At 56.9% G+C, this 24,647-nt stretch overlaps 6 protein-coding genes across 6 annotated transcripts; 3 read left to right on the top strand and 3 right to left on the bottom strand.

Moving 5' to 3' along the window:
- Positions 1-243: 243 nt before the first annotated feature.
- On the bottom strand, positions 244-2,246 carry CDEST_00920 (Putative zinc/iron permease). Its single transcript, XM_062917079.1, has 4 exons — positions 1,959-2,246; positions 1,835-1,851; positions 709-1,716; positions 244-654 (listed from the first exon to the last, which is right to left on the bottom strand). Exons 1-4 carry the CDS (start codon positions 1,989-1,991, stop codon positions 468-470), a joined length of 1,245 nt encoding a protein of 414 aa, XP_062773130.1. The 5' UTR covers positions 1,992-2,246; the 3' UTR covers positions 244-467.
- A 226-nt stretch (positions 2,247-2,472) lies between these two features.
- CDEST_00919 (Putative histone acetyltransferase HAT1, acyl-CoA N-acyltransferase, histone acetyl transferase HAT1) lies at positions 2,473-4,712 on the top strand. Its single transcript, XM_062917078.1, has 3 exons — positions 2,473-2,735; positions 2,797-3,072; positions 3,129-4,712. The coding sequence occupies exons 1-3, from the start codon at positions 2,717-2,719 to the stop codon at positions 4,283-4,285; spliced, it is 1,452 nt and encodes a 483-aa protein (XP_062773129.1). The 5' UTR covers positions 2,473-2,716; the 3' UTR covers positions 4,286-4,712.
- A 1-nt stretch (position 4,713) lies between these two features.
- Positions 4,714-19,828, bottom strand: CDEST_00918 (Putative von Willebrand factor, type A, AAA+ ATPase domain, midasin, midasin, AAA lid domain 7). Its single transcript, XM_062917077.1, has one exon. It carries the CDS (start codon positions 19,760-19,762, stop codon positions 4,715-4,717), a length of 15,048 nt encoding a protein of 5,015 aa, XP_062773128.1. The 5' UTR covers positions 19,763-19,828; the 3' UTR covers position 4,714.
- A 236-nt stretch (positions 19,829-20,064) lies between these two features.
- CDEST_00917 (Putative large ribosomal subunit protein bL12) lies at positions 20,065-21,024 on the top strand. Its single transcript, XM_062917076.1, has 2 exons — positions 20,065-20,423; positions 20,575-21,024. Exons 1-2 carry the CDS (start codon positions 20,196-20,198, stop codon positions 20,896-20,898), a joined length of 552 nt encoding a protein of 183 aa, XP_062773127.1. The 5' UTR covers positions 20,065-20,195; the 3' UTR covers positions 20,899-21,024.
- Positions 21,025-21,132: 108 nt separating this feature from the next.
- Positions 21,133-22,697, bottom strand: CDEST_00916 (Putative CID domain, CTD kinase subunit gamma Ctk3; the record flags this gene model as incomplete). The annotated part of the gene is made up of 5 exons (XM_062917075.1): positions 21,133-21,805; positions 21,912-22,088; positions 22,169-22,498; positions 22,548-22,605; positions 22,675-22,697. 5 exons carry the CDS (start codon positions 22,695-22,697, stop codon positions 21,356-21,358), a joined length of 1,038 nt encoding a protein of 345 aa, XP_062773126.1. The 3' UTR covers positions 21,133-21,355.
- An 18-nt stretch (positions 22,698-22,715) lies between these two features.
- CDEST_00915 (Putative pyrroline-5-carboxylate reductase, 6-phosphogluconate dehydrogenase-like domain superfamily) lies at positions 22,716-24,127 on the top strand. The gene is made up of 2 exons (XM_062917074.1): positions 22,716-23,011; positions 23,078-24,127. Exons 1-2 carry the CDS (start codon positions 22,954-22,956, stop codon positions 24,040-24,042), a joined length of 1,023 nt encoding a protein of 340 aa, XP_062773125.1. The 5' UTR covers positions 22,716-22,953; the 3' UTR covers positions 24,043-24,127.
- Positions 24,128-24,647: the final 520 nt, after the last annotated feature.

Here is a 24,647-nt window from a genome sequence, read left to right as displayed (position 1 = left end):
CTCGACCTTTCGACGCTCGGTCGTCGTTCGACAAGGGCGCCCGACCACTCTTGGCCAGGAGCTTCTCTGTGCTCCCGTCGATTTCCCTCAACGTCGTGGACAAACACGCAGTCACTTCACAGCCCTCGAGCCAGTCAGCTGTCGTTTCTGGAACGACGCGCAAAGAAGCTTTCGGTCTTCTTTTTACGGTTTATATCCAATGAAAGTGGAGAGGCACGGCGGCGGCACAGATATCGAATCAAGAGCACAGATAGAATTTTAAAAATACACCGTCTGGACTTTTTGAGGTCCAGTGGGGAGGGAACCCAACTCACGGAAGTCTATACAATCATCATCGTCATGTACCAGGAGGACCTGGCTTCATCGAAGTCTTGATTTACACTCGTACAGGGAAAGGTGCCCGGACACTGTCTGTCAGCTGGGCTTCTGATGCCGGACTTGCAGTCACACTTTCCGCCGAGTCTTGCTCAATGGTGGTGTCCAAACTGCGTGAGGAGAGGCAGGAGCATGCCGGCAACCGTCGCAAAGGTATCACGCATCTGCGGCTGCTGCTGTCCTCGCTGAACGCTGCCTCCTTCCGAGTAGCCGTTCATCCCACTGTGTTCATGCTTCGGGGAGCTGCCGTCTTCCTGCATGGCATGCATCGCGACAAAACTGGCCCGTTGTCAGTTGCTGGTCCAAACGTCCGGCCTCGTTGGTTTGACTTACAGGAAAGTTCCGGCGGAGAAGAGCAGAAGCATGCCGGTCCACCACTGACCCGACTCCCCCTCAAAGTTGCCGCCGCCCAGGATCCTGATAATCGCCCACGTGCTGAGAGCCCCGAAAGGCGCAGCCAGACTAAAGACGATGAGGTGCCCCCGCGCCGTCCGCTTCGATAGCCCCTGCTTGAGGAGAACCGATGTCAACCCAAACGCTGCTGGAGCCTTGTGCACCATGATGGCGACAAAGATGATCAACCCCAGCTTGGTATTGGATGTCGAGGTCGACGCTCCCATAGCGATGCCGTCTGCCGCGGCGTGGATGACCAGACCAATCGTTGTTGCGAGGCTTCGTGACTGCTTCGGCGGAGGCGCCAGGGTGCCGAGGAAGCCTTCCGTCTCCTCGCCACCGATACTCGCTGACCCGCCCAGGTTATCCAGGCTGACGTGGCGCATCTGCGGCTCGGACTGCATCCGGTCCGTCGCGTGCCGTGGCAGTCTGTCGATTAAGAACATGAGGACAAAGCCGAGAATCATGGACAGACCGATGTAGAACGTCGGCACCTCGTTGTGATTTTCTTCGTTATGGTGGGGTTCGGGGCCTGGGGCGCTCTTCTGAGGCTGGTCGTCGTCGTGGTTGTGGTCGTGGTCGTTGTCTTGGTCATGGCCGTGTTCGTCTTGCTCCTCTCGACTGCGCAGCGTTGGAACGACCTCGGCATCGTGGGCGAGGGCATGGAGCTCCTCCTCCATCCTCGTAGACCCTGCGGCGGTTGCTACTTGTGGGACGTTGTCGCCTGCCGCCCACCGCACACCGAGAATCCCTTGCTTGCCTGCCGCATCCAGCAAGCTCCTTTTAGCATGCGAGTGTCCACCAGTTGTTGTGACAGCTTCAATGCCTTCGGGTATAATCACAATCATGGATGTTCCAACCAAGATGCCGACGCCCACGCTGGATATCAAGCGAAGTTGCGACTGAGTGAGGGCTATGGCGAGTGGTAATGAACCGGCGAAGAAGGACCTGGTCCGCGGCATCCCTTGTCAGTATACGGATCGTTCGAGGCAGGGTAGCTGGTCATTTGCTTCATTCCCTTGATGGGCAAGAAGACTCGGGCCATTTCGCTTGAGGAACAACCTACGCCAAGGCCATTACCGCCTGTTTCGTCGCAAAGGAATATGTTAGCTTTTTATATCATGCAGAGAGGTCGATTACACGACCAGGAGCCCAAAAGCCTCAGCAGGTAAATGAAAAAAAGTACATACGCTCAGCAAGAGCAGCAACAGTAGCCCTCCCATTTTCTGGGTAAAAACGCCGTCGACCGTGCGAAGGGAATTGGTGAAATGGGAGGGATGAAGGGCGAATTCTGTCGAGAGCTGTAGGATCACACCAGCATGTCTGATACTATATGTATGGTCAACGAACGGGAATTGAGATAAGTGGCCAGCGAACGCAAAGGGTGGAAATGTCTAGCTCTCGAATCTCAGCTTCAGGGAGAATTCCGTCGAGGTTGGAGCTGAGCTGGCTCCCAAGGTGCACTGGGCACAAACCATTGGTCATTGGTTCTTTTCCTCCCTGGCCTTCTGAGGTGCCCCCCCATCGCGCCTTGTTACCCCATGTCGTAATGCCTGGTGGGTCCTTCCCGTCTCTCTTACTGCGAAGACCACTGGAACTAAGTCTTTCCAGTGCTAGCGCCCCGGGCCGATGGCAGCCCATTAAGCTGCTTCCTTTTAACTGCATGAACCACTTAATCGCGTCTCTTTCGCGAATCCTTTGGCGCGCGTCACTCACACTAAAGGCTCTGATCGCAAAGGAGACCCGGTCAAGTAGGTAAGAGCATCGAGACCTAAGGTAAGCAGCCATACAAGATCGCACTATTTCAACCACCTCACTCAGACAAAGAGTTTTCATTCTCAGCTCTTTCTTTTCGAACCACCGGGCAATCTCACGACACTGTCTGCAACCACGATACGTTATCTTCCAGCACCTTGCCCAAGAGTTCCGGCTTACAATCTTCAACACAATGGCTGAGACTGATGAGTGTACGCTCCCCCGACACTCTCGATTCTTTGCTGTTGCAACAACTACTGACTGGTATCGCAGGGTCGGCGAACGCCACCGAGTCACTCAATATTAGCCTGATCGCTCCTGCTCTCGGGGCCACGAAGACGATTGCTTCCTTTAATCCCAGGTTCACCTACTCCATCTTTGGCGACGATGAGCGCATTTTTGGATACAAGGACCTCAAGATCGACCTGCGCTATCGCACCTTTGACATGCGACCGAACGTCAAGGTGTTCTACGGCAAGAAGTTCCAGTCTGTTGGCGAGACCGAGGCTGCGGATGTTGATGCTATACTGAAGGAGCACCTGCCGCTAGGTGTGTAGAACCGCCACCACAAACAAATCCGAGTCGCTGACCTTGATGCCTTACAGTCGCCTTTCAGTCTGCACGCGAATTCAACTCGGGTGCTCAGAGCCAACCTGACGGCTGGACCCCTCCTGGCGCCCTCCATTCTAGCTTCGAGGCCCAGGATGGTACATACGAGGTATGGAAGGGTAGCCTTGCGGACCCTGCTGTTCGCCAGATCGTCACCCGCGTCGAGGCTCTCGTTCCCATGTTCATTGAGGGAGGATCATACATCTCCCGCGAGATAAACAACGAAGAGGACCCCTGGAAGGTCCCCGAGGACGCCAACAGGTGGACTGTCTTCTTACTCTATCGCAAACAAGCGTCGGCAGAGACGAGTGACAAGTCATCATACACCTTCGTCGGCTACGCGACTGTCTACCGCTTCTTTTGCTTCCGCCCGCCGACCCCTCCCTCGTCCGAATGGGATCTGCCAAAGGAGGAGTTTGACCTGCTTGAGGAGCTGCCCTGCCGCTCGCGGCTTTCCCAGTTCCTCGTCCTGCCGCCCTTCCAAGGCAAGGGCATTGGTGCTCGTCTGTATAAAACCATCTTTGAGCATTACTACAACAAACCGCAGACCTTAGAACTGACCGTAGAGGATCCCAACGAGGCCTTTGACGACATGCGCGACCTGGCCGACCTGACGTTCCTGCGATCGCTGCCAGAGTTCGGCAACGTCAAGATCAACACCAGCATCGCCCTCCCCAACCCTCCCAGCGGCACCGTCCCCAAGGATCTGGTCGACCAAGAGCTTCTTGGAACACTGCGCCAGAAGACAAAGATTGTAGAGCGTCAGTTTAAGCGCCTGGTCGAGATGCAGACCATGTCTCAGCTGCCCGCGTCTGTGAAGGTTGGATTCGGCGAGGAGCAGAAGGCCAGGCCGACAAAGGAGGAGAGCCACCACTACCGCCTGTGGCAGCTGTTCGTCAAGCAGCGCCTGTACCGCCAGAATGCCGATGTTCTTGGCCAGTTGGACCAGTCGGAGCGTTTGGAGAAGCTCAACGAGGCCCTGAGCAGCGTCGAGCTCGAGTACGCCAGACTGCTCGATTGGCACGCTCGCTGGGAGAAAAACGTGGCGGCTGCCTCTGCTGCCGGTACCGAGGACACCGGCAGCAAGCGCAAGTCGGTAGACAGCGCCGAGGACCAGGGTGCGAGCAAGAAGGTCCGTATCGAGGATGCCTAGCCTGTCTGTGGCCGTCATTCAATTTGAGATGCCGGGGCGGGCTGTGATGAGGGAACCGGGTTAAGGAGTTTTACGGTGGTCTCCGAGACCTTTCTATTTTGTTTTGTACTTCTACGCACCTTTGGCTACGGCCCGGTTGATACCACGTTTTCTCACGAGCCGGCAAAGCAAGGCCAGCTTGTCGACAGACGGAAAGAGATTTTTTTTCAAACATTGAATGAGTTGCCTTTTTGTCTAAATCTAGAAAACTCTCCCATGTGGAAGGCGTCCGTCTATTCAGTAGTAATCCCATCCCGAACTCCAACCCGTGACAAAAATGCACTTAAAAACTAACACGCGAATTTTTGTTATGCTTCCTCCCTGTATTCTCAATTCTCTTCTTTTTCTTTTTCTTTTTTCTTTTACTTTTCTCTCATCATTCCCTCTTCTTCACGAGTTAACCTCGGCGAACCAGGTCCTCAGTAACCCGGCAAGCGCGCCGGGCAAGTCCTCGAGGTTGTGAACGATGAGGTAGTATTGGAAGGGGAAGGTGTCGAGATACCTCTCGATAACGACGCGGCTGTTGCCGCTCTCGTCCTTGACGAACTTGGCCTCCTTGAGGTCCAGGACGCTGTCGCCCTTCTTGTTGCCCGTGTCGTCCATGACGATGAAGACGATCATGATGCGCTCCTCCATGGCCTCGCGGAGCAGGCGGCGGATGGGCTCGTGCTGCGAAGACGGCGTCAGGCCGTCCGACAGGATCAGGGCGAGCTGCCACAGGTCCTCGGCGCCGCCGCGGGCCGGGTTCTGCAAGCGCGCGGCGCGGAAGTGGTCGATGGTCCGGCGCACGAGCAGCGCGATGTCGGTGCGGTCCTGCTGGAAGTTGAAGTGCTGCATGACCTTGGCTCCCGCATCGTGCGAGGCGAACGGCTCGGCGAAGTCGTGTGCCATGAAGGTATCGGCTCCGAAGCCGAGGACGCCGACCTGGCCGACCTCGAGCATGGTCAGCGCGCGCGAGACCATGACGAGGGACTCGAGGGCCAGCGTGCCGGAGCTCGACTCGCCCATACTGCGCGAGTCGTCGACGCAGAGGAGGATCTGGTAGCTACGCTTGGTCGGGATGGCGCGGCGCATCCAGATCTTGTCGCGCTTATAGCTGGACGCGATGTACGGAATGATCTTCTTGATGTTGAGGCGCTTGCCCGTGCGGTACGAGCCCGAGAGCTTCGTGGACTGGGATGGGGTGAGGATGAGCCTGAGCTGAGAGGTGAGGGAGAGCGAGAGCGGGTGCGTCTTGGACTGGAACCCCGTCCAGGACCGCAGCGACTCGGAGAAGTCGCGAAGGGGAAGCTGCTCGTCGCTGATATGGGTCGCCGAGAGCTGCGTCGAGGTTTCCTCAACGGCTTGCTCATCTTCCGAGTCCTCTTCGGCTCGTTGGACCTCGTCCTCAGTGGGCGATGCCTCGCGCTCGAAAGCGCCCTGTCGCGTCTTGACGCCGGACCGGCCGTCGTCCTTGTCGGCACCGGTGTCTTTCTCCTGGACTTCGGGGGCCTCGGTCGTGTCCATCTTGTCGGGGTCTTGGTCCATCTCGGCATCCTCCGCGTCGGGCATCACTCGGCTCTGTGGGTCCTCCTTCTCTTCGTCAATGGCCATCGCCTCGTCGATGGGCTGCACCTGATCTTCGGAGGCGTTGCCCATGGCCTGGGCGTCGGCCGCAGTCTCGTCGTCCTCGAGGTGCTGGAACTCGCGAGCGCCGAGCTCCGCGTCGACGTCCCGCGACTGCTTCTGCTCGCCCTCTTCCTGCTGCTGCTTCTCGGGATCCTTGATGTCGTTCTGCTGGCGGTGCCAACGCTCAAGGGCATCGCCGAGCTTCTTGAAAGGATCCTGTCTGCTGGTCTCGGGCGTGTCATCCTGGTCCTGGTCGGTGGGTTGCGCTTGGTCGTCGGACCGTGAAAGCTGGCCCTTCTTCCCGGCGCTGGTTTGCTGCTCCGCGGACCCGTCTCCTGCGTCTCCATCGTCCCTCTGGGCAGCGTTGGTGTCGAAGTCGTTTTCAACGTCCATCTTGTCGGCGTCTTGATCTTGGCCGCCGCCCTTGACATCGCTCGGCGCAGCGTTGGCGTCGGCATTGGAGTCATCCCGAGGGGGTTCCACGCGGTTGTCGGGCTCCTCGGGCTGATTGGGCTGCTCTTCCTCCTCTGCCTTGGGCTCCATATCGACCTCGGGCTCGCCCGCGAGGTCTTCCTCTGGCGCTTCCTCCTCCTCCTTTTCTTCCTCTCCTTCATGTTCGGGGCCCTTCTCATCGGGTCGCTGCGTCTCTTCCTCTCCGTCCTCGACGTCCGACTCCTGCTGCTGCTGTTGAGGCTCGTCCTTCTCAACGTCTGACAATTTGTCGAGTTCATCGTCCTCGGAACCTGCATCTTCTCCTTCATCGTCGAAGTCGAAGTCCATCTCCTCGGGCATCGCCAGCGCGTCGTTCTCCTCCACATTTTGGTCTTGCTTGACCTGATCGTCCTCAAACTTCGCGTCTTCTTGCTCCGCGCCTGGCTCTTCCTCTTCCTCCTCCTCCTCTTCCATCTCCTCGTCCCCTTTTTCGGCATTCTGCTTGTCATCCTCCGTCTCACTTTCTTGGGCGTTGGCCTCGGCTTCAGCCGCCATCTGCTCGTCCATCTTCTGCCCCTTGGCCTTGTCGCCCTTCTGGTCTTTTTCTGCCTCGTCATCGCCTCCTCCGTCCCACATCTTTTCGTCAACGGCCGTGGGATCGAGATCGTCGACATCGCCAACCTCCTCTTCCATTTCGTTCTCCTCCTTGCCATCTTCGCCTTCTCCATCGGAATTTTCTTCCTCGTCGTCTCCACCAACACTGCCCATCTCTCCTTCAAGCTCTTCGTCCGCCATGTCGACGGCGTCCTTCTCGTCTTCCATCTCGCCATCCTTTTCTTTGTTCGGCTCCTGGGCAAGCTCTGTCAAATCCTCATCGGGCTGGATGTCTTTGCTGATGTCCTCCGCTCCATCGCCGTCTCCCAGACCGGTTCCGGACTCGAGTTTGCCTGATTCGCCAGACTCCTCGCCTTGCTTCTCTTGAGGAGAGCAGAAGCCCTTGGCAGCGAGCTGAACAAAGGTTCGCGCCAGCTGGTGAGCCATGAAACCGGTAGCAGCATGTAGGCTATGGAGTTCAGCGAAGCCTCGGCGGCAGATTGAGGCGTATTGCTGAAGGATAGGGAGAACAACGGCCAAGAGCGACGAAGAAAGTGCGCTCAGTTTGGGTTGCTCCAAGTCAACGCTTTCCAGGGCGGCCAAACACGCCTCGATCTTGCTGACGATCGCATTGATGTAGAGCGTGTTGAGGCCGGAGATGCGGACAGCAGAGGCCTTTGCTAGCCAGCCCGAGTCTTCGGACGAGCTTGGCAGACCAGCCATGGTCTTCTTGTACTCTTGAAGCGCAACAAGTACAGTATCGCAAAGGTTGGGCACCGTGTCGTTGAATCGCTGGGCGGTGGTGTCGATGTCGACACGAGCCTCCTGGTCGCCTTGGACGGTCTGAATGCTGAACCAGCTTGTGATTTGCTTCAGAACGAAATCAAGATCCGAGCGGCCAAGGCCGGGGATCAGTGCCTTGAAGTTCTCCTCCGCGAGCAAGGACCGCTTCCGCAGGGAGTCGTGCTGTTCGGTCGTGAATTTCTGAGGAGTAGAAGCCAGAGCGTGCCACTGCTTCGACAATTCGTCCACTTCCTGCAGGGTGGCCTGCAGGTGGCCCAGTACAGGTTGATTATCGACCGAGGCCAGCTTGCCGTGGATGTCGACAACCTTGATTCCGAAATCCAGAATGGGCTTCATCCAGTCCACGGTGATGGTCGGGCTGCTTCCATTGGTGTTGCGCCCGATGGTTGTGCTGCTCAAGCTTGCGACCGAGGCGATGGCCCGGTCAAGAGAGGCGATGGCCTTGCGAGTAGCAGACAAAGAGCTGTGCTGACCCAAGACGACAGCCACCATGCCCTCCATGAACCCGGTGCTTCTAGACATCTCGGCACCAGTGAGCTCTTCCGAGTATTCGTGTATGGAGGCTCTGACCTTGGGCGCAATGTCGACAACCTTGTGGAAGTAATACTCGGCGGCATCGTCGGCGCTGTTCTCCTTCTCCTGGATGTGAGAGGCGGGCATACGTGCCAGGACGACCGCGAGGGAATCCTGCTTGGCCAACTCCTCGGTTCCGAGGTTGTAACGGAAGCCCATCTGCCTCATCATCTTCAGGACGTCCGCAAAGAGGTTGCGCTTGCGCGTCTTGAGGTTCTTGACTTGATCCTTGTTTTCGTCTGTCAAAGTGCCGGGGGTCTCCTTGCGCAGTTCCGCAATCGAAGCGTTGAGATCTTGCACGTAAGAGAGGATTTCCTGGGTGGCATCGAGGGGGGTATTGTGAGCCCGAGCAGCGACTTGAACCATGGTGTGAAGCGTTTTCGAGGTGTTGGACAGACGCTTATGTTGATAGAACCATTGATCCAGGGCCACGTTGCAGGCCTTGACGGCCTTGACGTCAACCTTGAGATGGGCGAACAAGTCTCTGCCGCCAGCCTGTAGAAGGACCTTGTCTCTAGCATCTGTGATCTGGGTGATGGGGACCTCGTCGTCTGGGATACCCTGCTCCAGAATGGGTTTCATCGGCTGGCCGAGGACAGCGCGGAACTTGCGAACAAGTCTGAAAAGTTTCAAATGAGACTTGCGCGCGCTCTCGCGCAGAGCATTAATGTTGGTGTCCTTCCAGCTGGCCAGCAAAACGACTTCTTTCATCGTTTTCTCGAACGGCGCCCTTCCCTTGGCAATTGCTACCTTTGCAACCTTCTCGAAGCGAGAGTGGAAGTCGATGAAGTTCAGTGCCGCGTCGGACACAACGGCCAGGGAGGGGTAGTCGACGGTGAGCAGCTGCAGGTGCTTCTGCAACTGTCTTAGCAGTCTGAGGCGGGCGGAGAATTGGCCGATGATGGCGGTGGAGAAATATGTCTCGAGCTCCCTCACCAGGTTGACGGCGTAATCCTTCAGCTCGGGGGAGTCGACAAGAGACAGGGGAACGGCAATGAGGACCTGGTAGGCGATGAAGAACCACGAGTCAGCATCCTCTGAGCACTTTTGAGCCTCCATGTCGAAGAGCTTGGCCCAGGTCGAGAGTTCCAGTCGTCGCCAGCTGATGATGGTGTCTGTCAGAGACGTGTAGAGGGCCGGCGCTCCATAGATGGCTGGAGCGTAGCCTCCGTGCTGCCACTCGTAGACGATACCGTGAAGATGCTCCAACTTGGGTAGAATCTTGGCCAGGGGCTCGGTGTGGGTGAGGTCGAGGAGCTGCTCGCAAGCGGCTCGTACGTCTGCCAACGGCTGCATGTGGCCGATTTCGTCCACTTGTTGCAAGTCACGGAAGCGAGCCTCCACCTTGTCAACGAGCGGGATCAGGCGGCGAACCTCGGGAAGGTTAGAGTCGGTGTAGAAGTTGTAAGTGGTGCCGACGGTGTTGGTTTTAAGCGCTGTCATCTGCTCGTCCACCGACCAGAGTGCAAGGGGGAGCACTCGGCTGTTGACGCCCTGGTGAACCGCAGACTTGTGCGCGAGCTCCTGTGCGACACCCTTGCCAACCTTCTTACAAACCTCTTGGAGCGCTTCAGGTGGGGTCGGCTGCTCCAGGAAGACCTTGCGATGAGACTCGGCCAGTCTAACCGACACGTCGCGAACTTTCTGATGTCCGATGGCGGGCTTCTCGTCCTGCTCTTCGTCGTACGTGGGGAAAAGCTCGTTGAACTCTTGCTCGTCCATCTCCTCCTCGTCTTCGAAGCTTCCCTTAAAACGGTAGAGGTTCGTCCGAGCCTCCTCCGCTTTGCGGTCGTCCTCGAGCCTCTTGGCCCATTCTTGGAAGAACCGGTGGACGCATTCGAACAGCGCTTCACGGACACTGGCGTTGAGGTTCCTCAATCCCTCAACGGATGCAATTAGCCCAATGTAGTCGAGGAACTCCAGGCTCCTGTTCGGGAACTTCTTGAGGACATGGTGCTCGGGGTTACCGCCGATGAAGGGGGTTAGGTCCATGAGAGTCTTCTCCGCAATATGATGTTCGATGGACTCGAGCCCGTCGCTCAACGACAGACCAAGCTGGAGACAGCCAAGAATGTTGACGAGAGGCCGTGTCATGTCCTGGTAAGCATCGAGGTGGTTTGCTCGGTGATCACGGTTAGCCAAGCGATCAACCATGTGAGCCAGGTTCTGCCTGACGAGATTGATAACTTGTACGGCGTCAGGAGAACCCGATAGGGCAAAGGCAGTATGATGAGCCGACAGGTCCTGCCCAAGGATGGTCGCCAGGACGTTGTTGAAGGATGTCTGAACATTGGCGAGCTCCGATCGAGCGGGTCTGTAAAGCAGCTGTGTCGGTGCTGGTGCCGGGCCAAGCGCTTCGATGTCTTGTTGCACGAGCTGGATGCGGAGCGAGGTCTTTTGGCCCGTGAAGCGAGTCTCAAAGTCCAACAGTGACGAGAGTTTGTGTTCAAGTCCCTTGGTCAGCTCGTCGTGAACGTCCTTTTCGAATTGCGGCCGCAGTTGCGGATCGAAAGCCTTGTCCGGCACGTAAAGCATGATCGCGCTAACCGAGAACTCAACCCAGGCGACTGCCGAGCAGGCAGCGACAATTCGGGCGCTGACTGCCTCGCTATGGGGCTGACTGGTGCCCTCGATCTTGTCGGACACGGCGAGGGCAACAACGGCAGGGACCAAGTGCTGCTGGGCGATCTGATGAACGTGAACGGGCCAGTCGCTAGGAATGGTGCCCTCGAACCGGGCGGCCAGCTGCTGTATCTGCAGGGGCGTGACGGTGGCGCCTTCGAACTCGCGCTTAACCTGATCGTAGATTGCACTGACGGGCTCCTCGTGCTGCTCACCGCCATGAACAGAGAATACCGTGGTGATGAGCCTCTTGAGAACCGCGTTTAGGGCCGCGACTTGGTTCTTCTGGATTGTCGGGGCCAGAGCAGCAACGGATCGACCCATGGCAGGCAATTCGGTCTCAAGGAGTCCGAGTGAGCGCAGACTCGTTGCATGAAGGGAGTTGAGTCTTGATAAGAGGGACGTGGCGAACTTGCCGTTCCAGACATGAGTGGCAGGATCCTGGGAAGCGAGCAGGCCGATGGTCAAATACTGTGCTTCTTTGGCTCCGAAGCTGCCAAGACGGATCTGGTCGATGGTTTGCTGGCTTGACAAGACCAGAAGATCCGTCTCGTTGGCGCTGTATGGCAGGCCTTGGAAATATGCGATGGCTTGCGACCTCAACAGAGAAGCCTGTCTCAGAGTCTCAAACTCCGACGCGAAGAACGGCTTGACCTCGCTGGACTCCGAACCGACCTTGGATTCCAAAAGCTCGATCTCCTTCGTGAGGTCTTGGATGAGCTCTGTCACGTCAGAGTTGGTGCTTCGTACAATCTCGTCGGCCTTGACGAGAGTTGTCATGGCTCTGGCCAGATCAGTAATGGATGCCTTGACCTTCCACTTGAGCTCGTCGAGACGTTTGCCGAGCTGCTCGATTTCCTGACTTTTGGTAAGAGTTTCCTCGCTCATGACGGGGAGCGGCTTGATCTGCTTCCACAGGACTTCCATGCTCAAGCCAGTTGTCAGGCGGAAGCCGGTTGTGAAGTCTTCTTCAACAGTCTGAAGGTAGCGATCGGCGAGCTGTCTGTTTGTGGCTTCCGTCGTAGGCGAAAGGAGTGTTTGGACGGATTCAACTCCATGCATCAAATGGGCCTGGAACCGTGCTTCCTCAAAGAGGTTCTCGGTAGTAAGGTTGAGAGTTCGCCACCAGAAGTCCAGCATGTTTCGGATAACCCGAGCACGATCCTGCCAGCCGTGGGATGTCGTCAGGTTGGCTTGGATAAAGGTTCTGATGATCTGGAGAGTCCTCGACAGGAATTTTGATACCCTGACTGTCGAGTCCTTCGCGACAGATGCGACGCGGTCCGATACGATGGATCGCTGGAGACGGTTCAATGAAGCGAGTTTCGTTGCCTTCGCCCTGGTGGCCTGAGTGGCGATCGCGACTTGGCATCGCTGGATCTCCAAGAGAAACCCGTAGCTGACGGAAAGCCAGAAGGGCAGCTCATCTTTACTTTGGTGCAAAACGCGTACAATAGAGGCGTTGTGGAGAGGGTTCAGGGGCTGGGGTTGACTGTCAGTTGACTCTCCTCTTTCTCTCCACGACTTGAATGATCTTACCTGCACAGATCCGAAGCCCGAGTTGGCACCGGGAAGGGCTGCATAGAGTTGCGAGATAGCCTCGCGGAGACCGGCCGTCTCCGTCGCATCCAGGAATCCGAGTTGCTCATTTAAGCTCCTTTGGTACTTGTCGAGACCAGCCGAGCTGAGATCGGTTAAGCCGCGTTGGACGGAGCGCGAGAATCTATCCACGAGAGCCAAATCCTGAAGGGAAAGGTTCTCGAGCGTTATATTGCTCACGTCTGAGGAGTCGTTGTCGCTCAAGACAGACGTGGAAATCCGACTGGAAGTGGAAAATCTTTGCAAGCTGCTCTCCACATGAACGTGCGAGCTAGGTTCTTGGAGGGCGTGCGTCTTCCGCTCGCTGAGATGGATCTCGGCGGCTCTGTTCCTCATGGCTCGTGATAGCTCACCGTAGCGCGGATCGACCGTTAAGAAGATTCGGAAATCCGGGTGAGGTCTGATGATTCTCGGCTCTCCGTTAGGGCCGCAGTGTTCATTGATGCTCAAAAAACCGTTTGGCTCGAGCAGAGAGTTTAGTCTGTCCAGAACGGAGGCGTTGCACAGATTGGCGTTGTCCAAGACCAGCCACTGGCCGGTTTCGAGAGCCTTGACGATGACTCCATCGAGCCACTCGAAACGGGGGTTGCTGACCACCAGTGGGTTTTGTAGAACGGTGTAGGCGTTGGAGAGGAGCACGCCAATTTCCGACTCCCTGGAAACCTCAGAGAGAACTTGCTCGACTGCTGCCGTGATAGCCGGAAGGCCATTGGTGTCTCCGCGATAGGTTTCCAGGAGATACAGCAGAGCGAGGGCCTCTGGGGGAACTTGGCCCGGTACCCGGGTCAGGATTGTGGTCTGCAGACCCTCGAAGAGCTCCTTCAGGGAAGCGTTTACCTCACGGAGGGGGTCCGACTGCTCAAAGCCACCGACTAGATCCATTGTGTCGATGTCGGCATTGAGAGGGAAGACAACGAGGGGCTTTCCGACAAGGGCAGCAACGTGCTCGAGCAGTACCGACTTTCCGCTGCCAGACGGACCGCTAAGAATGCACGGAATGTCCTGTTTGATGCAGACCATGAGCGACTCGATCTCGGGAAGTCGAGAGACAATGTCGATGCCGGGCAGAGCAAAAGGTTGCGAGGTCTGGTTTCTAGGAAGCAGTGCGTTGCCGACTTGAGAAAACGCCGCGTTGGTGTCATGGTACAAGCTGTGAGTTTGCGGGTCCCTCGAGAAGACCTGGGCGAAGAGCTTGTTCACTTCCTCGCGGTCTGAAGAAGACCGAAAACGCTGGCGGATAATGAGGTCGAGGAAATCATCTGGTTTGCCGGTCGCCAGGAGAGGGTCGGTAGTCGCCAGGAGATGCAACCATCTGAGGATATCTCTCAGGTTAAACTCCCAAGGACTTCCGTGGGAGCCGAAAGCCTTCTCGATCGCAACTTGGTGATCCAAGCGAGAGATGAACTGAATGACGCCGCTGACAACGTCGGTAGGAATACTGGGGAAGTTGTGCTGCGCAATGAGCAGAAGGTCCTCGGCCGTGAAGACGTCGGCGTAAACGACGATGAATCTGTTCACGAAGGAGCTCGGAAGTCCCTTTCGGCCGCCTCCCTGGTGATGGGGGTTCTGCGCAGCAAATAGTCTGAAATCCGGATGTCTCTTGAAGACTTGGTCCAGCTCGGAGATGTAAACCTCTCCACGATGGTCAAGACAGGCATTGAGACCTTCCAGCACCGACTGAGAGGCCAAGTTCATCTCGTCAAGCAACACCCACTCGCCGTTCTGCATGGCTTGGAGAAAGGGAGCATCGCGCCAGGCAAAATTGCCGGCCTCGGCGCCCTCGACAGGCATATCCGTACCGAACAGGTCCATCAGATCAGTCTGGTCTGACAGGTTGATTCGAGTCAGGGGCCGGCCGCATACGCGAGCCAGAGCGGCGACAAGGGTCGTCTTGCCGACACCAGGGCTACCTTCCAGCAAAATGGGCTTCCGCATCTGGAGAGAACGCATCACTCGCATGGCATTGAGTCTTGTAGTCGGGGCATTGAAGGCGAAGGTGGGGTCCGTTGAGCGGGCTGCTTCTCTGGGCAGGCCGAACTCGCCGATGGACAGTCTGTCTTCGGTCAAGGTGACCTCGGGCTGTGCTCGGTAGACAGCCGTGGTGTCGTAGCCAAGCAGCTCGCTGAGCTTGTCGAGACATTTCTGTCTCTGGGAATCGAGTGCCTTAGGATCCATGGCCAGCAAGGCTGAAGGGTTGGCGCCCAAGCTGTCGATGAAGACGGTCGCGGCGCCATGAGCCACGGCGAACTGGGGCGATGAGGGCCCGCAGAGGTTGATGAAGTTGACCCAGATGAGAATGTCACGGATCGAGAAGGCCGTAGAGGATGAAGACCTGAAAACTTGCCCGAACCAGTGGGCGAACTGCACCACAGGCTTGCCGTAGGACTTGAAGGCCGGGTCGAGTTTCGACAGGACGATGTCGAGCATATCGTCCATTTCAGACATGGCCGGGACCCAGATCTCGGTGAAACGGTTCCTCAGGGCCGGAGACAGTTCTCTCTTGCCGAAGTCGCCTCCCGGGTTCATAGTCGCGAAGAACTGGAAACCATCGGCCGCGGTGACGAACGAGTTGTCAATGCCCTTCTCTGCGAGGAGAAGAGATCGTTGAGGCTCGAGAACGGAGTTCAGACGCTCCAACACGGAATCGTCGGCCAGGGAGATTTCGTCGAGCAGGAAGAATTGACCGGCCTTCATGGCGTGAACAAGACTTCCGTCAGACCATTCAAACAAGGCTTTGCTCTTAGCCTCCAGCAGCGCGATCTTTTCTTGCGCGGGGCCGTCGACCTTGGCCAACGTCTCGGTCGGAAGGGCGTGGTATCTTTGCAGCAGGTCATCCAATGAGCCTGTCGAGTCTTCGCCAAGCGCCCCGAGGAGAGAAGTCAGATCGACCTTCAACGAGTCTGCAATCGCCCCTCGGTTTCTCACTGGTCTCTGAGAACCGATAAGATCTCCCGTCTCGGTATTCTGGTGGGCGTTGACAATGTGCAGCTCCTTTCCGAGCACGTCCCCAAGAATCTGACAGACAGTGGTCTTGCCGCATCCGGTCTCGCCCACAAGAAGAACGGGCTCGTTGTTGCGGATGGCAGTGTGGACCAAGACATAGAGACGACGCATGGCGCGAGTCCACACAACGCCGTGGTTGTTGGACATTCCCTGAAGCTGGCTCAAGATGGGCGATGACTTGGCGGTGTATAAAACTTCTGGGTCAATCTTGACCTTGAAGACGCTCTCGATGACCTCTCTGACAGCAGTGCGCTCCTCCTCGATTCGTACTCGTTCCGCAAGCAACATGAAACCGTTGACCGCGATCTGCTCGCGAGTGTCTGCCTCTCGCAAAGCCCATCGGAACAGATCACGAAGCGTGGCGAAACTGTCCTTCTGCTCGAACAGACGGCTAGTCTGGCGAAGACGGGAGAGCTCCTTGTAGACCGTGACGATCCTCTTGCAGTCCGAGGGCGCCGTGTTGATACTTCTGTTCTGCAAGATATACTCCAGTTCGTCCTCGGGGATGTCGTCGAAGTGCAGCTCCAAGAAACGGTTGCGGAACGCACGTGAAAGCACCTTTCGTCCACCGTAGAGGCCGGGGGGGTTCTGGGTCGCGAACAGCATGAAGTTCTCGTGCGGTCTCACGACCTCCTGTGTCTCCGGGATCAGAAGCTCTCGGTTGTCGTCGAGAAGACGGTTCAGCGCCTCGAGCACGTCTGTCGGGGCAAGATTCAGCTCGTCAAGAACGATCCAGTGGCCTTGGCGCATGGCCTGCACAAGCAATCCCTCTTGGAAACGGAGTCTTCCTGTCGAGTCCGAGACATACGTGCCCAGATACTCCTGCAGATCAGTATGCTCGTGGTTATTGATGCGCACAAACTTGTTACCAGTGAAGTTTGCCAGATACTCGATCATACTCGTCTTTCCTGCCGAGGTCGGGCCCTGAATGAGGATAGGAAATCGACGGGTGGACGTCGCGCGGACCAGGTTAAGCAAGTTGCGCTCCACATAGGGCGTGATGATGTAGTCTGTTCGCTCCTTGGGGGTCTCCCCTCCCTGCGCAAGCCAGTAGTGACGGTCCTTTGCCTTGTTACGGAACCGCACATACTGCTTGCCATCGTCAGGCTGTTTTGGTGGTTGCGAAAGCAGAGACTGAGGATTAGAGATGCGTCCAAACAAGTGGTGGTCGATCAGCGGCATGATCAGCTTTTCCGATTCTCTGTCGAGAAGGGTTAGGAAACCCATCGAGAAGCCCTCGTACAAAGATCGGCGAATGCCATAGAAAGGAGCAATGTAGTTGACATAGGTCAAGACGCGCGTCAAGGTGCGAAGACTGAAATGCGGCACCTCGTTGGCCCCGTCAACAATCTCCTTGCGCTCGGCGTAGCTCTTGGTGTTCATATACAGCGCCGCGATATCGTTCGTGGCGGCCTCGTCTTTGATGCTGCTGTTCCTCAGATACGTCTTGACGATAGTGATCAAGTCGTTCTTGTCCTTGTCCGGGCTGTCGACGTAGAGCTCGGTAAACCGAGACCGAATCCCGATAGGGAGGTCGCGTTTTCCCACATCTGTCGCAGGGTTCATGGCGCCAAAGATGCGGAAGTTCGGGTGTGCTCTGATCCTCTCGATTTCTCCCGTCTCCGACAGCAGGATGGAAGGTGTCTCGACAGGTCCCGTCAGGAGGTCTGCGATACTTTCCAGAGTGTCCGGCGATGCAAGGTTGATTTCGTCGAGGAGCACCCAGTCACCATTTCGGGCGGCCTTGATAATATTGCCCTCGACGAAGGAGAAGGCGAACGCTGTCGAGCCGCCGGACAGCTGGACTTCGAACTGGTCGAGACTGCGAGAAAACTGATCCCACCGGGGGCTGAGCTCAAGGAGGGTCTGAAGCTTAGATTCGGTCTTGCGCCGCTTCGTCGGCTGGCCTGCCTCGTCACGAGCCTGGCTCTGCTCCCTCTCTCGCCGGGTGAGCTCCTCGATAATCTTCTTGAACATCTTGGGGGCTTCGCGCCACAGCTTAGCAGACTTTGCCCACTGTCCCTTGGCGAAACACTTTCCGAGCTGCTCGAGGTACCGCTGGTTCTTCGTTGTCGAGATTCCTGTCGCAGAGAACAAGTCCTCGAATTCCTCTTTCAGGGGAACGGCCAGACTCCTTACGTTGACGGGCTTAAAGCCACCAAGGAGATCACCGGCCTCGCTCTGCTGAGACAAGTTGATGGCGACCAGCTTGTGACCCAGGGTGTCGGCCAACTGCTGAACGACAGTCGTCTTTCCGATACCGGTCTCACCAACGAGCAGGATCGGCTCGCCTAGGTTCACGGCGACGGCGGTCTGCTCCAGCAACTTCTTTGCATGCGTTGTGCTAGCAAACGGCTTCTTAGCGAGGGCAGCCTTGTTCACTCGCTCTTTGCGCTTGCGCAGTATTGCGCGGCCGATTTTGAACTGGCTGTCGCTTTGCTCCAGCTGAGGAATGTATTGGTCGAAGTGGTACTCTACCAGCTCCTTCGCCATGTGCATTTCCTCGGCGATGCCAAAGATCAGATGTTGCTTGACTTGAACGTCCGGAATGCCAGCAACGAAGCAGTCGACGGCCTCCATGAACATCCAGTTCCGGGTGGTATCGGTAATAGGCTCTTCGCCAGTGGTGCATCCCGCCGCAGAAAGCGTGGCTGTGAGGCGTCTGCACCATCGCAGAAGATCCCGCAAGCTGATCTGGCGGTCAGCCATACCACGGCTGGATGAGAAGGGCATGCTTCCAGACATCGGTTTCGACAAGCGTCGGTAAACGGCGAGAATCCCTGGGGCAAATTTGTGGAGGACGGGGTAGGACCCGACGACGATGTCCTGCAACTCGGTCTCCGTGGGCGTGTGTACAGAAAGCAGCTGCCAGAATCGCATGCCGAGTAGGTTTGGGAGCGTTTCCCGGCCATGCATGCCCCGGGAGCTTCTCACTGTGGCGAAAAGGCGGAATCCGTTGGCGGCCTTGATCCGTTCACCCCTACTCGGAATGAGAAGCTCGCCTCGTTCGATCAGGGGTAGGATTGTGCTGATGACTTCGTTCGGCGCCCTGTCCAAGTCTTCGATGAGGACCCAACGACCTTCTCTGACGGCAGTCGTCAGAACACCGGCCCTCCACGAGAACGTTCCCGGCTTCGAGTCTGTTGAGTAGAGCCCAATGAGCATCTTGGCGTCTGTCTGCTCATTGATGTGTAATGTCACCATCTCAGAATGTTTTCCAAACTCCTTGGCGATTTCGTGGACTAACGATGTCTTTCCAGAGCCGGGAAGACCGTGCAGCAGAATCGGGCTTGCATTTTTGAGGAGACGGGCGAGAGTCTCGAGATTTTGGGTAGTAGTGGACGTCAGCACGAGAGACGAGTTCTTCTCGACCGGTCCGGACGGTCGCGGCAAGATTGTCTTGCCGTAGCACGCAACGAAGGGGGTCAGGCTTTGCGGAGGGACAGGATGGATTTGATTGCTCTGAGAAGCATCGCGAAGCTCACGGCGCAGAGCCGCGACCTTCTTGACCCGTGCATCTTCATACAGACTGAGGAACCCATAGTCTACTTGGAGCCCGTCAAAGTCAGCGAGGATAGCCACCTTCGTCCCAACATGCTCGCGGATGAGAGCTTCCAATTTCGAGTCGGCTGCACGGAGAAGTTGGCTGAATATCCGGATCGCCAAGTACCGGACGGCGCGGCTCTCATGTGTGAAGAGAGTCTGCATGTGAGTTGGTGAGACCAGGATACCGTAGGTCCTCTGGTCGAAACAGACCAGCCGCCATGCGGCCAGCAGAAGCCGCAAGAGGTCGGAGTCTTGGGCGGGAGTGAAAGTGGTGAGGTCGGGGAATCGGAGGTTCAGCGCCTGGGGTCCTTGGGGCGGCGTCTTGGTCAAGTCCTCTTTCATGACATGTTGTAGGAATTCCGACAAGTACGGGGCGAAGGACAGTATCCTTGCAAGAGAAGCAAGGACGGGGCCATTGCTGGTTTGATTTCTGGGGTTGAGGAGCCAACGGGCGCAGATGTCGGGAAAGACATTCTCAAAGTGAATGAAAATTCGATCTGTAAGTTGGGGGATAAGAGCGGCCTCCGCGACGGCGTCGAGGAGGTTTGAGGCCGTGTGATTTCTTATGACCTCTAGAATTTCGGTGGGTAAATGCTCCAGGACGACGGCGTCGCTCAGGAGAGCGCTCCTCTGCGCTGACACGTCTATCGAAGTCATTGTCGCGGCTCAATCTCAAGATACGTCGCCGGCGGTGATGTTCATGAGAGGCCGGTTTGTATGTACCTCCAATTATTTTTTTCTCTCCTACTACGAGAAGGACCCTGCCGCCCCAGCCAAAGGCAACTTTTTTTTTCCTTCAGATGGAGCGACCCGACCGGGGTCCCTGCAGCTCCTGCCCCCCCAAGGGCGGAAGGCGGCGCTACAAAGGTCCCGGGCCAATCAGAACTCGGACGACTCTCTGCAACCCGTTCACGCGACTGGAACCGTTCGTGAGCTCGAAAAACTTCAAGCCAGAGATATCCCGAGCTAGAACCTCCCTGCTTGCGTGAGAGGCCGACTCGACGACAAACCCGCTCCGCTCCCTCAACAACGTCTCAATTGGGCCCTCGCCTCTTTTCTGCTCTCATCTCTTCACACACAGATCATACAAATGGCGCTCTCTTGCAGATACGCAGCCCAGAGCTGCGCCCGTCAGCTCCGTGCCACCGGCTCGTTGCGTGCCTCGACATCCCTCTTCCAGATCCGAACGCCCGCCACCGCACGAAGACACAACTCTACCGAGGCCGCCGCTCCCACGAACCCCAAGATCGCCGCCATCGTCGACCAGATTAGCACCCTTACCCTTCTCGAGACCGCAGACCTCGTTTCAAGCTTGAAGGTTAGTTGAAAAAAGGCACAACGAACGGGGAGGGGTTGCGTTGCGTTGCATCCATCCAACCATCCCCCGAATGGACTCGTAGTAGAGGGGAGGGGTGGTGGATGGGAACACACTAAGGAGCTGATGCTGACCGTCTTCCGCTCAATTGCAGTCCAAGCTGAACATTCCCGATCTTCCTGTCGGTGGTTTCGCCGCCGCTCCCGCAGCAGCCCCTGCCGCGGCTGCGGAGGTCGAGGAGGCTGCGCCGGCAGCCGCCGAGAAGAGCGTCTTCAACATCAAGCTCACTGCCTTTGACGCCGCCGCGAAGGCCAAGGTCATCAAGGAAGTCAAGAACCTGCTGGGTCTCAGCTTGGTGGACAGCAAGAAATTCGTCGAGAGCGCGCCGAAGCTGATGAAGGAGAACGTAGCCAAGGACGAGGCCGAGAAGATCATCGCCACGATGAAGGAGCTTGGCGCCACCGTCACTATGGAGTAAACCGCCCTGATGGCTGACCGGGTTGGCTGGTTTGGGAAACGAGCGCGCGCACACGCGCGCGCGCCCTACTTTCGGGAGTGTGAGGAAGCACGAACCTCGGGAGGGGAGCATTGTTGTCGGACATCTGGATTGGATTGGTCTAGACGGACGTGTATGAGTGTATAAACACCCATGTAACAATATTATCAAAGACATACACACGCCACCATCTATTTACTGCACAAGTGTCTCGTTTTTTCTCTCTCTCTTGAAATCTGTGAACGTGACAATACAGTTCATCGTCCTGTTGTTGCTTAAGCTACTGTTTGATGGGAACCCCAAGGCCCGGTACTGCCCAAAAATAGTACCTGTATAGAACCCAGCCGCCGAAACCGACCCTTTGAACGCCAATTCTCCGCCTTCCCGAACGCCAAGATATGCCCATGCGAAGCTGACGAAGTGATCCCCTTGGCAGCCCTCAACGCTTCTTACCATTCACGATGCGAGTGCTGGCAGGGCCGGCGGGTGGCTTAGGGGGGCACGAGTGCTGCATGGCCTGAGTGAACTCGGCAAACTCCTCCTCGGCGAGGATGTGGTCGTCGTCGCCGAAGTCGCTCGTCTCCTCCCAGATCTTGTCGACCTCGGCGTTGTCCTGGGCCCCGATCGCCCAGATGTTCTCGCGGAGACGCTTGTGGCGCTCGCGGTCTTCTTCGATGCGCTGCTCGATCTGGCGCTTCTCCAGCCGCAGGGCCCGGCCGTTGGTCGGGAGCGACTGGGCGGGCGGCGCGTCGCCCATTTCAACGTCGCCGTTAACGGGCGATGAGAGGCCAGCGTCGTGGGCGCTGGTCTCGCGCTCCTTGAGAACCTCTTCAATCTCGTCGACGGTGCGCGCCTCAAGGAAGTCCTTCTGCTGGAGACCCCGGAGAACCTAGTTTGCACGTCAGTAACTCATTCACCCAAGTCACATAAGCAAGGTGTGTGTGTGAGAGAGAGAGAGAGAGAGAGAGAGAGAGAGAAGCGAGAGGGTAACTCACTCTTCTGACGACCTTGACATTGGCGGCGCCAGATCCGTCATCAGGAGCGACTGCGTCGACGATGCGGATGATGTCGCGCTGCATCATGCGGACATAGTCGATGTGCTTCTCCTTCTGAGCCATCTCCAGGAAATGCTCGATGAAGTACATGATGTTGGCGCGAGTGTTCATGTTGTTCTGGAGGGAAATGAGAAATCAGCACCGATCTCTACCAAGTTCTTATTTCATTTTTGTTTTATTTTTCGTGACAGACTCACCCGCTCCAACTGCTCGAGGATGCAAGAATGCAGGTCCTCGTCCATGTCCTTGTACTTGAGGGCATACTGAGCGGCCTTCTGAGCCGAGGTGACAGATGCGTTGAGATGCTGGAGCTGGGCCGTGAAGCGCATCCGAACCTCGAAAGGGTCCGCCATCTCTGCTGAGTCCCAGTTGTCGTCGTACTCGGCTTCGGGCGATTGGGACTGGGGGAGACGTGTCAGGGTAGTTGTCGAATTCGCTGACAATGCCCGGACTGAGGTCGTTGATGAGATCAGGTCGATGCTCTTGCTGAGAATCAAAGCTGCTGTAATGGGTCGCCCACGCTGAAGCTGGAGTAGCAGCAGGCGAATTTCCCACAGGGGAGTCCTCTGAATTTACCTCCATCTTCAAGTACTTTCTGGATGGTGAGCACTGTGCGAAAGGTATAAGGTTGACGCTAAGTCTGTTTTTAGTTTAGCGTCTGAGAAAAGAGAGTTCAGTGGATGAGAGCGGACGATATCGGAACAGTGGAGAGCTTCTCTTTTCCATGAGAGGTGGATAACAATATTGGCCGGGAAACTCCTTTTTCTTCATCTTTATTCCTGTGCTTTTGACTGATAAGGCTGAGCGGTTTTGACAATCAAAGAACTCATCGGCGCATTGAACTTTACTGTGCAAACGGAGCTGGTTTTTTTTGTGGCTTTTCCCCCTGTAATCAAACAAGCCTTCCAACAAGGAGCACTGTGGAAGCGTCACTTACATCGCAATTCCCTTTCATATCATCATCATTCAACCCCCCTTAGCCATGTCTGTCATGGGAGACTACAGCTCTTCGGAGCTAACAATGACCGTCCTTGGTTGCGGTGAGAGTCTCCCTGGGCTGTCAAGCCCTCAAGATGAAGCCCGAATTTGACTGACGCCGGGAACAGGAACCATGGGTATCGCCATTCTTAACGGTATCCTCACCTCTCTCGTGGAGATGCAGGCTCCCAGGCCTCTCCAGACTCCTTCGGCGTCCGGCACCTCCACTCCGTTGTACGACGAGGTTCCCACCCGCCTCCCCTCGCGCTTCATCGCCTGCGTGCGCCGGCCCGAGAGTGCCAAGAAGGTCAAGAAGGCGCTCTGGGAGCACTCTTCCGTCCTCAAGGTCGTCCAGAATGACAACGTCAACTCGGTCCACCAGTCCGAGGTCATCATCCTCGCCTGCAAGCCCTACATGGTCAAGGACGTCCTCAGCGAGCCCGGCATGGCCCGCGCCCTCCACGGCAAGCTGCTCGTCAGCATCTGCGCCGGCGTCACTGAGACGCACCTGGAGGAGATCCTTCACGGCGCCGCGCCGACCAAAAACCCCGAGGAAGACGGCCGGTGCCGCGTCATCCGCGCTCTCCCCAACACCGCCTCGCTCATCCGCGAGAGCATGACCGTCATCGGCGCCCCGACGTACCCGCTGCCTCCTCAGACCGCGAGCCTCGTCACCTGGATCTTCAAGCGCATCGGCGACGTCGTGTACCTGCCCGCCAACAACATGGACGCCAGCACAGCTCTATGCGGCTCCGGCCCGGCCTTCTTTTCGCTCGTCCTCGAGGCCGCCATCGACGGCGCAGTGGCCATGGGCCTCCCTCGTGCCGAGGCCCAGAGGATGGCTGCCCAGACCATGAAGGGCGCCGCCGCCCTGGTCCAGAACGGCGATCACCCGGCTCTTCTGCGGGACAAGGTCAGCACGCCTGGCGGCTGCACGATCGGCGGGCTGCTGGTGCTTGAGGAGGGCCGTGTTAGAGGCACCGTTGCGCGTGCGGTGCGGGAGGCGACCGTCGTTGCTAGCCAGCTTGGCCAGGGTGTTCAGGGTGTTAATGGCACCCGCTTCCCCTCGCAATCAGGATACCCCCAGTACTAAAAGGTTTCAGCGCGCCAATAGATCAGTTAAAACAGTGTTGAGATTTGCAGGGCATGATTGACGAACATAAATATACAAGATCTTTTCATTCGATAGGACCGTCGTGTACCGGCCCGATAAGAGACATCAGATGCTGCGTTGCCGAGGTTCACTTTGGTGCTCCCGATCCCGATTTGTCTATTTGCCCCTGTCGATGTAAGTGACTTGTTATGGCGAAGTCCAAGCACATTTATCTATCAACCGCTCGCGGCTCCAGGGTTCTATGAAACATGCCCAATGCCACTGCAACATGTTCCGACCAAGTCTAGTGTGCTGTAATGGAACGGGGTATTCTGTACGGTACGCAGCCAGGCAGAGACTACCGATCTTCCCCATGAACCTATCGCAGGTGTCCGGGTTGCCTTCCTCTGTCTAAGTCTATCGCTTAAGAAAAAACCAAGGAGATTGCAGATCAAATCTGGACCTACTCTTCGCCAGAGGTTAACCGCCGCAACTTCTCGTCCGTATCTTACATATTTCCAAAAACAAAGGCTTGCAGACAAAAAAACCAGACCTCATGATGGCCGAGATTATGCTCCAACGACCCCAGAAAGAGGCTTTGGCAC

The sequence above is a fragment of the Colletotrichum destructivum genome, chromosome 1 (genome assembly GCF_034447905.1).
Source record: "Colletotrichum destructivum chromosome 1, complete sequence".
In the NCBI taxonomy this organism is placed as follows: Eukaryota; Fungi; Ascomycota; class Sordariomycetes; order Glomerellales; family Glomerellaceae; genus Colletotrichum; species Colletotrichum destructivum.
Note: the sequence above shows the minus strand (reverse complement) of the source record. Positions and strands in the feature narration are given on the sequence as shown.

What these genes read in the sequence shown, in the direction of transcription:
- CDEST_00920 (XM_062917079.1), bottom strand. Translation starts at nt 1,991, where the DNA reads ATGGGAGGGCTACTGTTGCTGCTCTTGCTGAGC. An exon ending in TTCTCCGCCGGAACTTTCCT is followed by an intron (nt 655 to 708) that starts GTAAGTCAAACC and finishes ACAACGGGCCAG; the next exon opens with TTTTGTCGCGATGCATGCCA.
- CDEST_00919 (XM_062917078.1), top strand. An exon ending in GAAGGAGCACCTGCCGCTAG is followed by an intron (nt 3,073 to 3,128) that starts GTGTGTAGAACC and finishes GATGCCTTACAG; the next exon opens with TCGCCTTTCAGTCTGCACGC.
- CDEST_00918 (XM_062917077.1), bottom strand. Translation starts at nt 19,762, where the DNA reads ATGACTTCGATAGACGTGTCAGCGCAGAGGAGCGCTCTCCTGAGCGAC.
- CDEST_00917 (XM_062917076.1), top strand. Translation starts at nt 20,196, where the DNA reads ATGGCGCTCTCTTGCAGATACGCAGCCCAGAGCTGCGCCCGTCAGCTC. An exon ending in ACCTCGTTTCAAGCTTGAAG is followed by an intron (nt 20,424 to 20,574) that starts GTTAGTTGAAAA and finishes GCTCAATTGCAG; the next exon opens with TCCAAGCTGAACATTCCCGA.
- CDEST_00915 (XM_062917074.1), top strand. Translation starts at nt 22,954, where the DNA reads ATGTCTGTCATGGGAGACTACAGCTCTTCGGAGCTAACAATGACCGTC. An exon ending in AATGACCGTCCTTGGTTGCG is followed by an intron (nt 23,012 to 23,077) that starts GTGAGAGTCTCC and finishes CGCCGGGAACAG; the next exon opens with GAACCATGGGTATCGCCATT.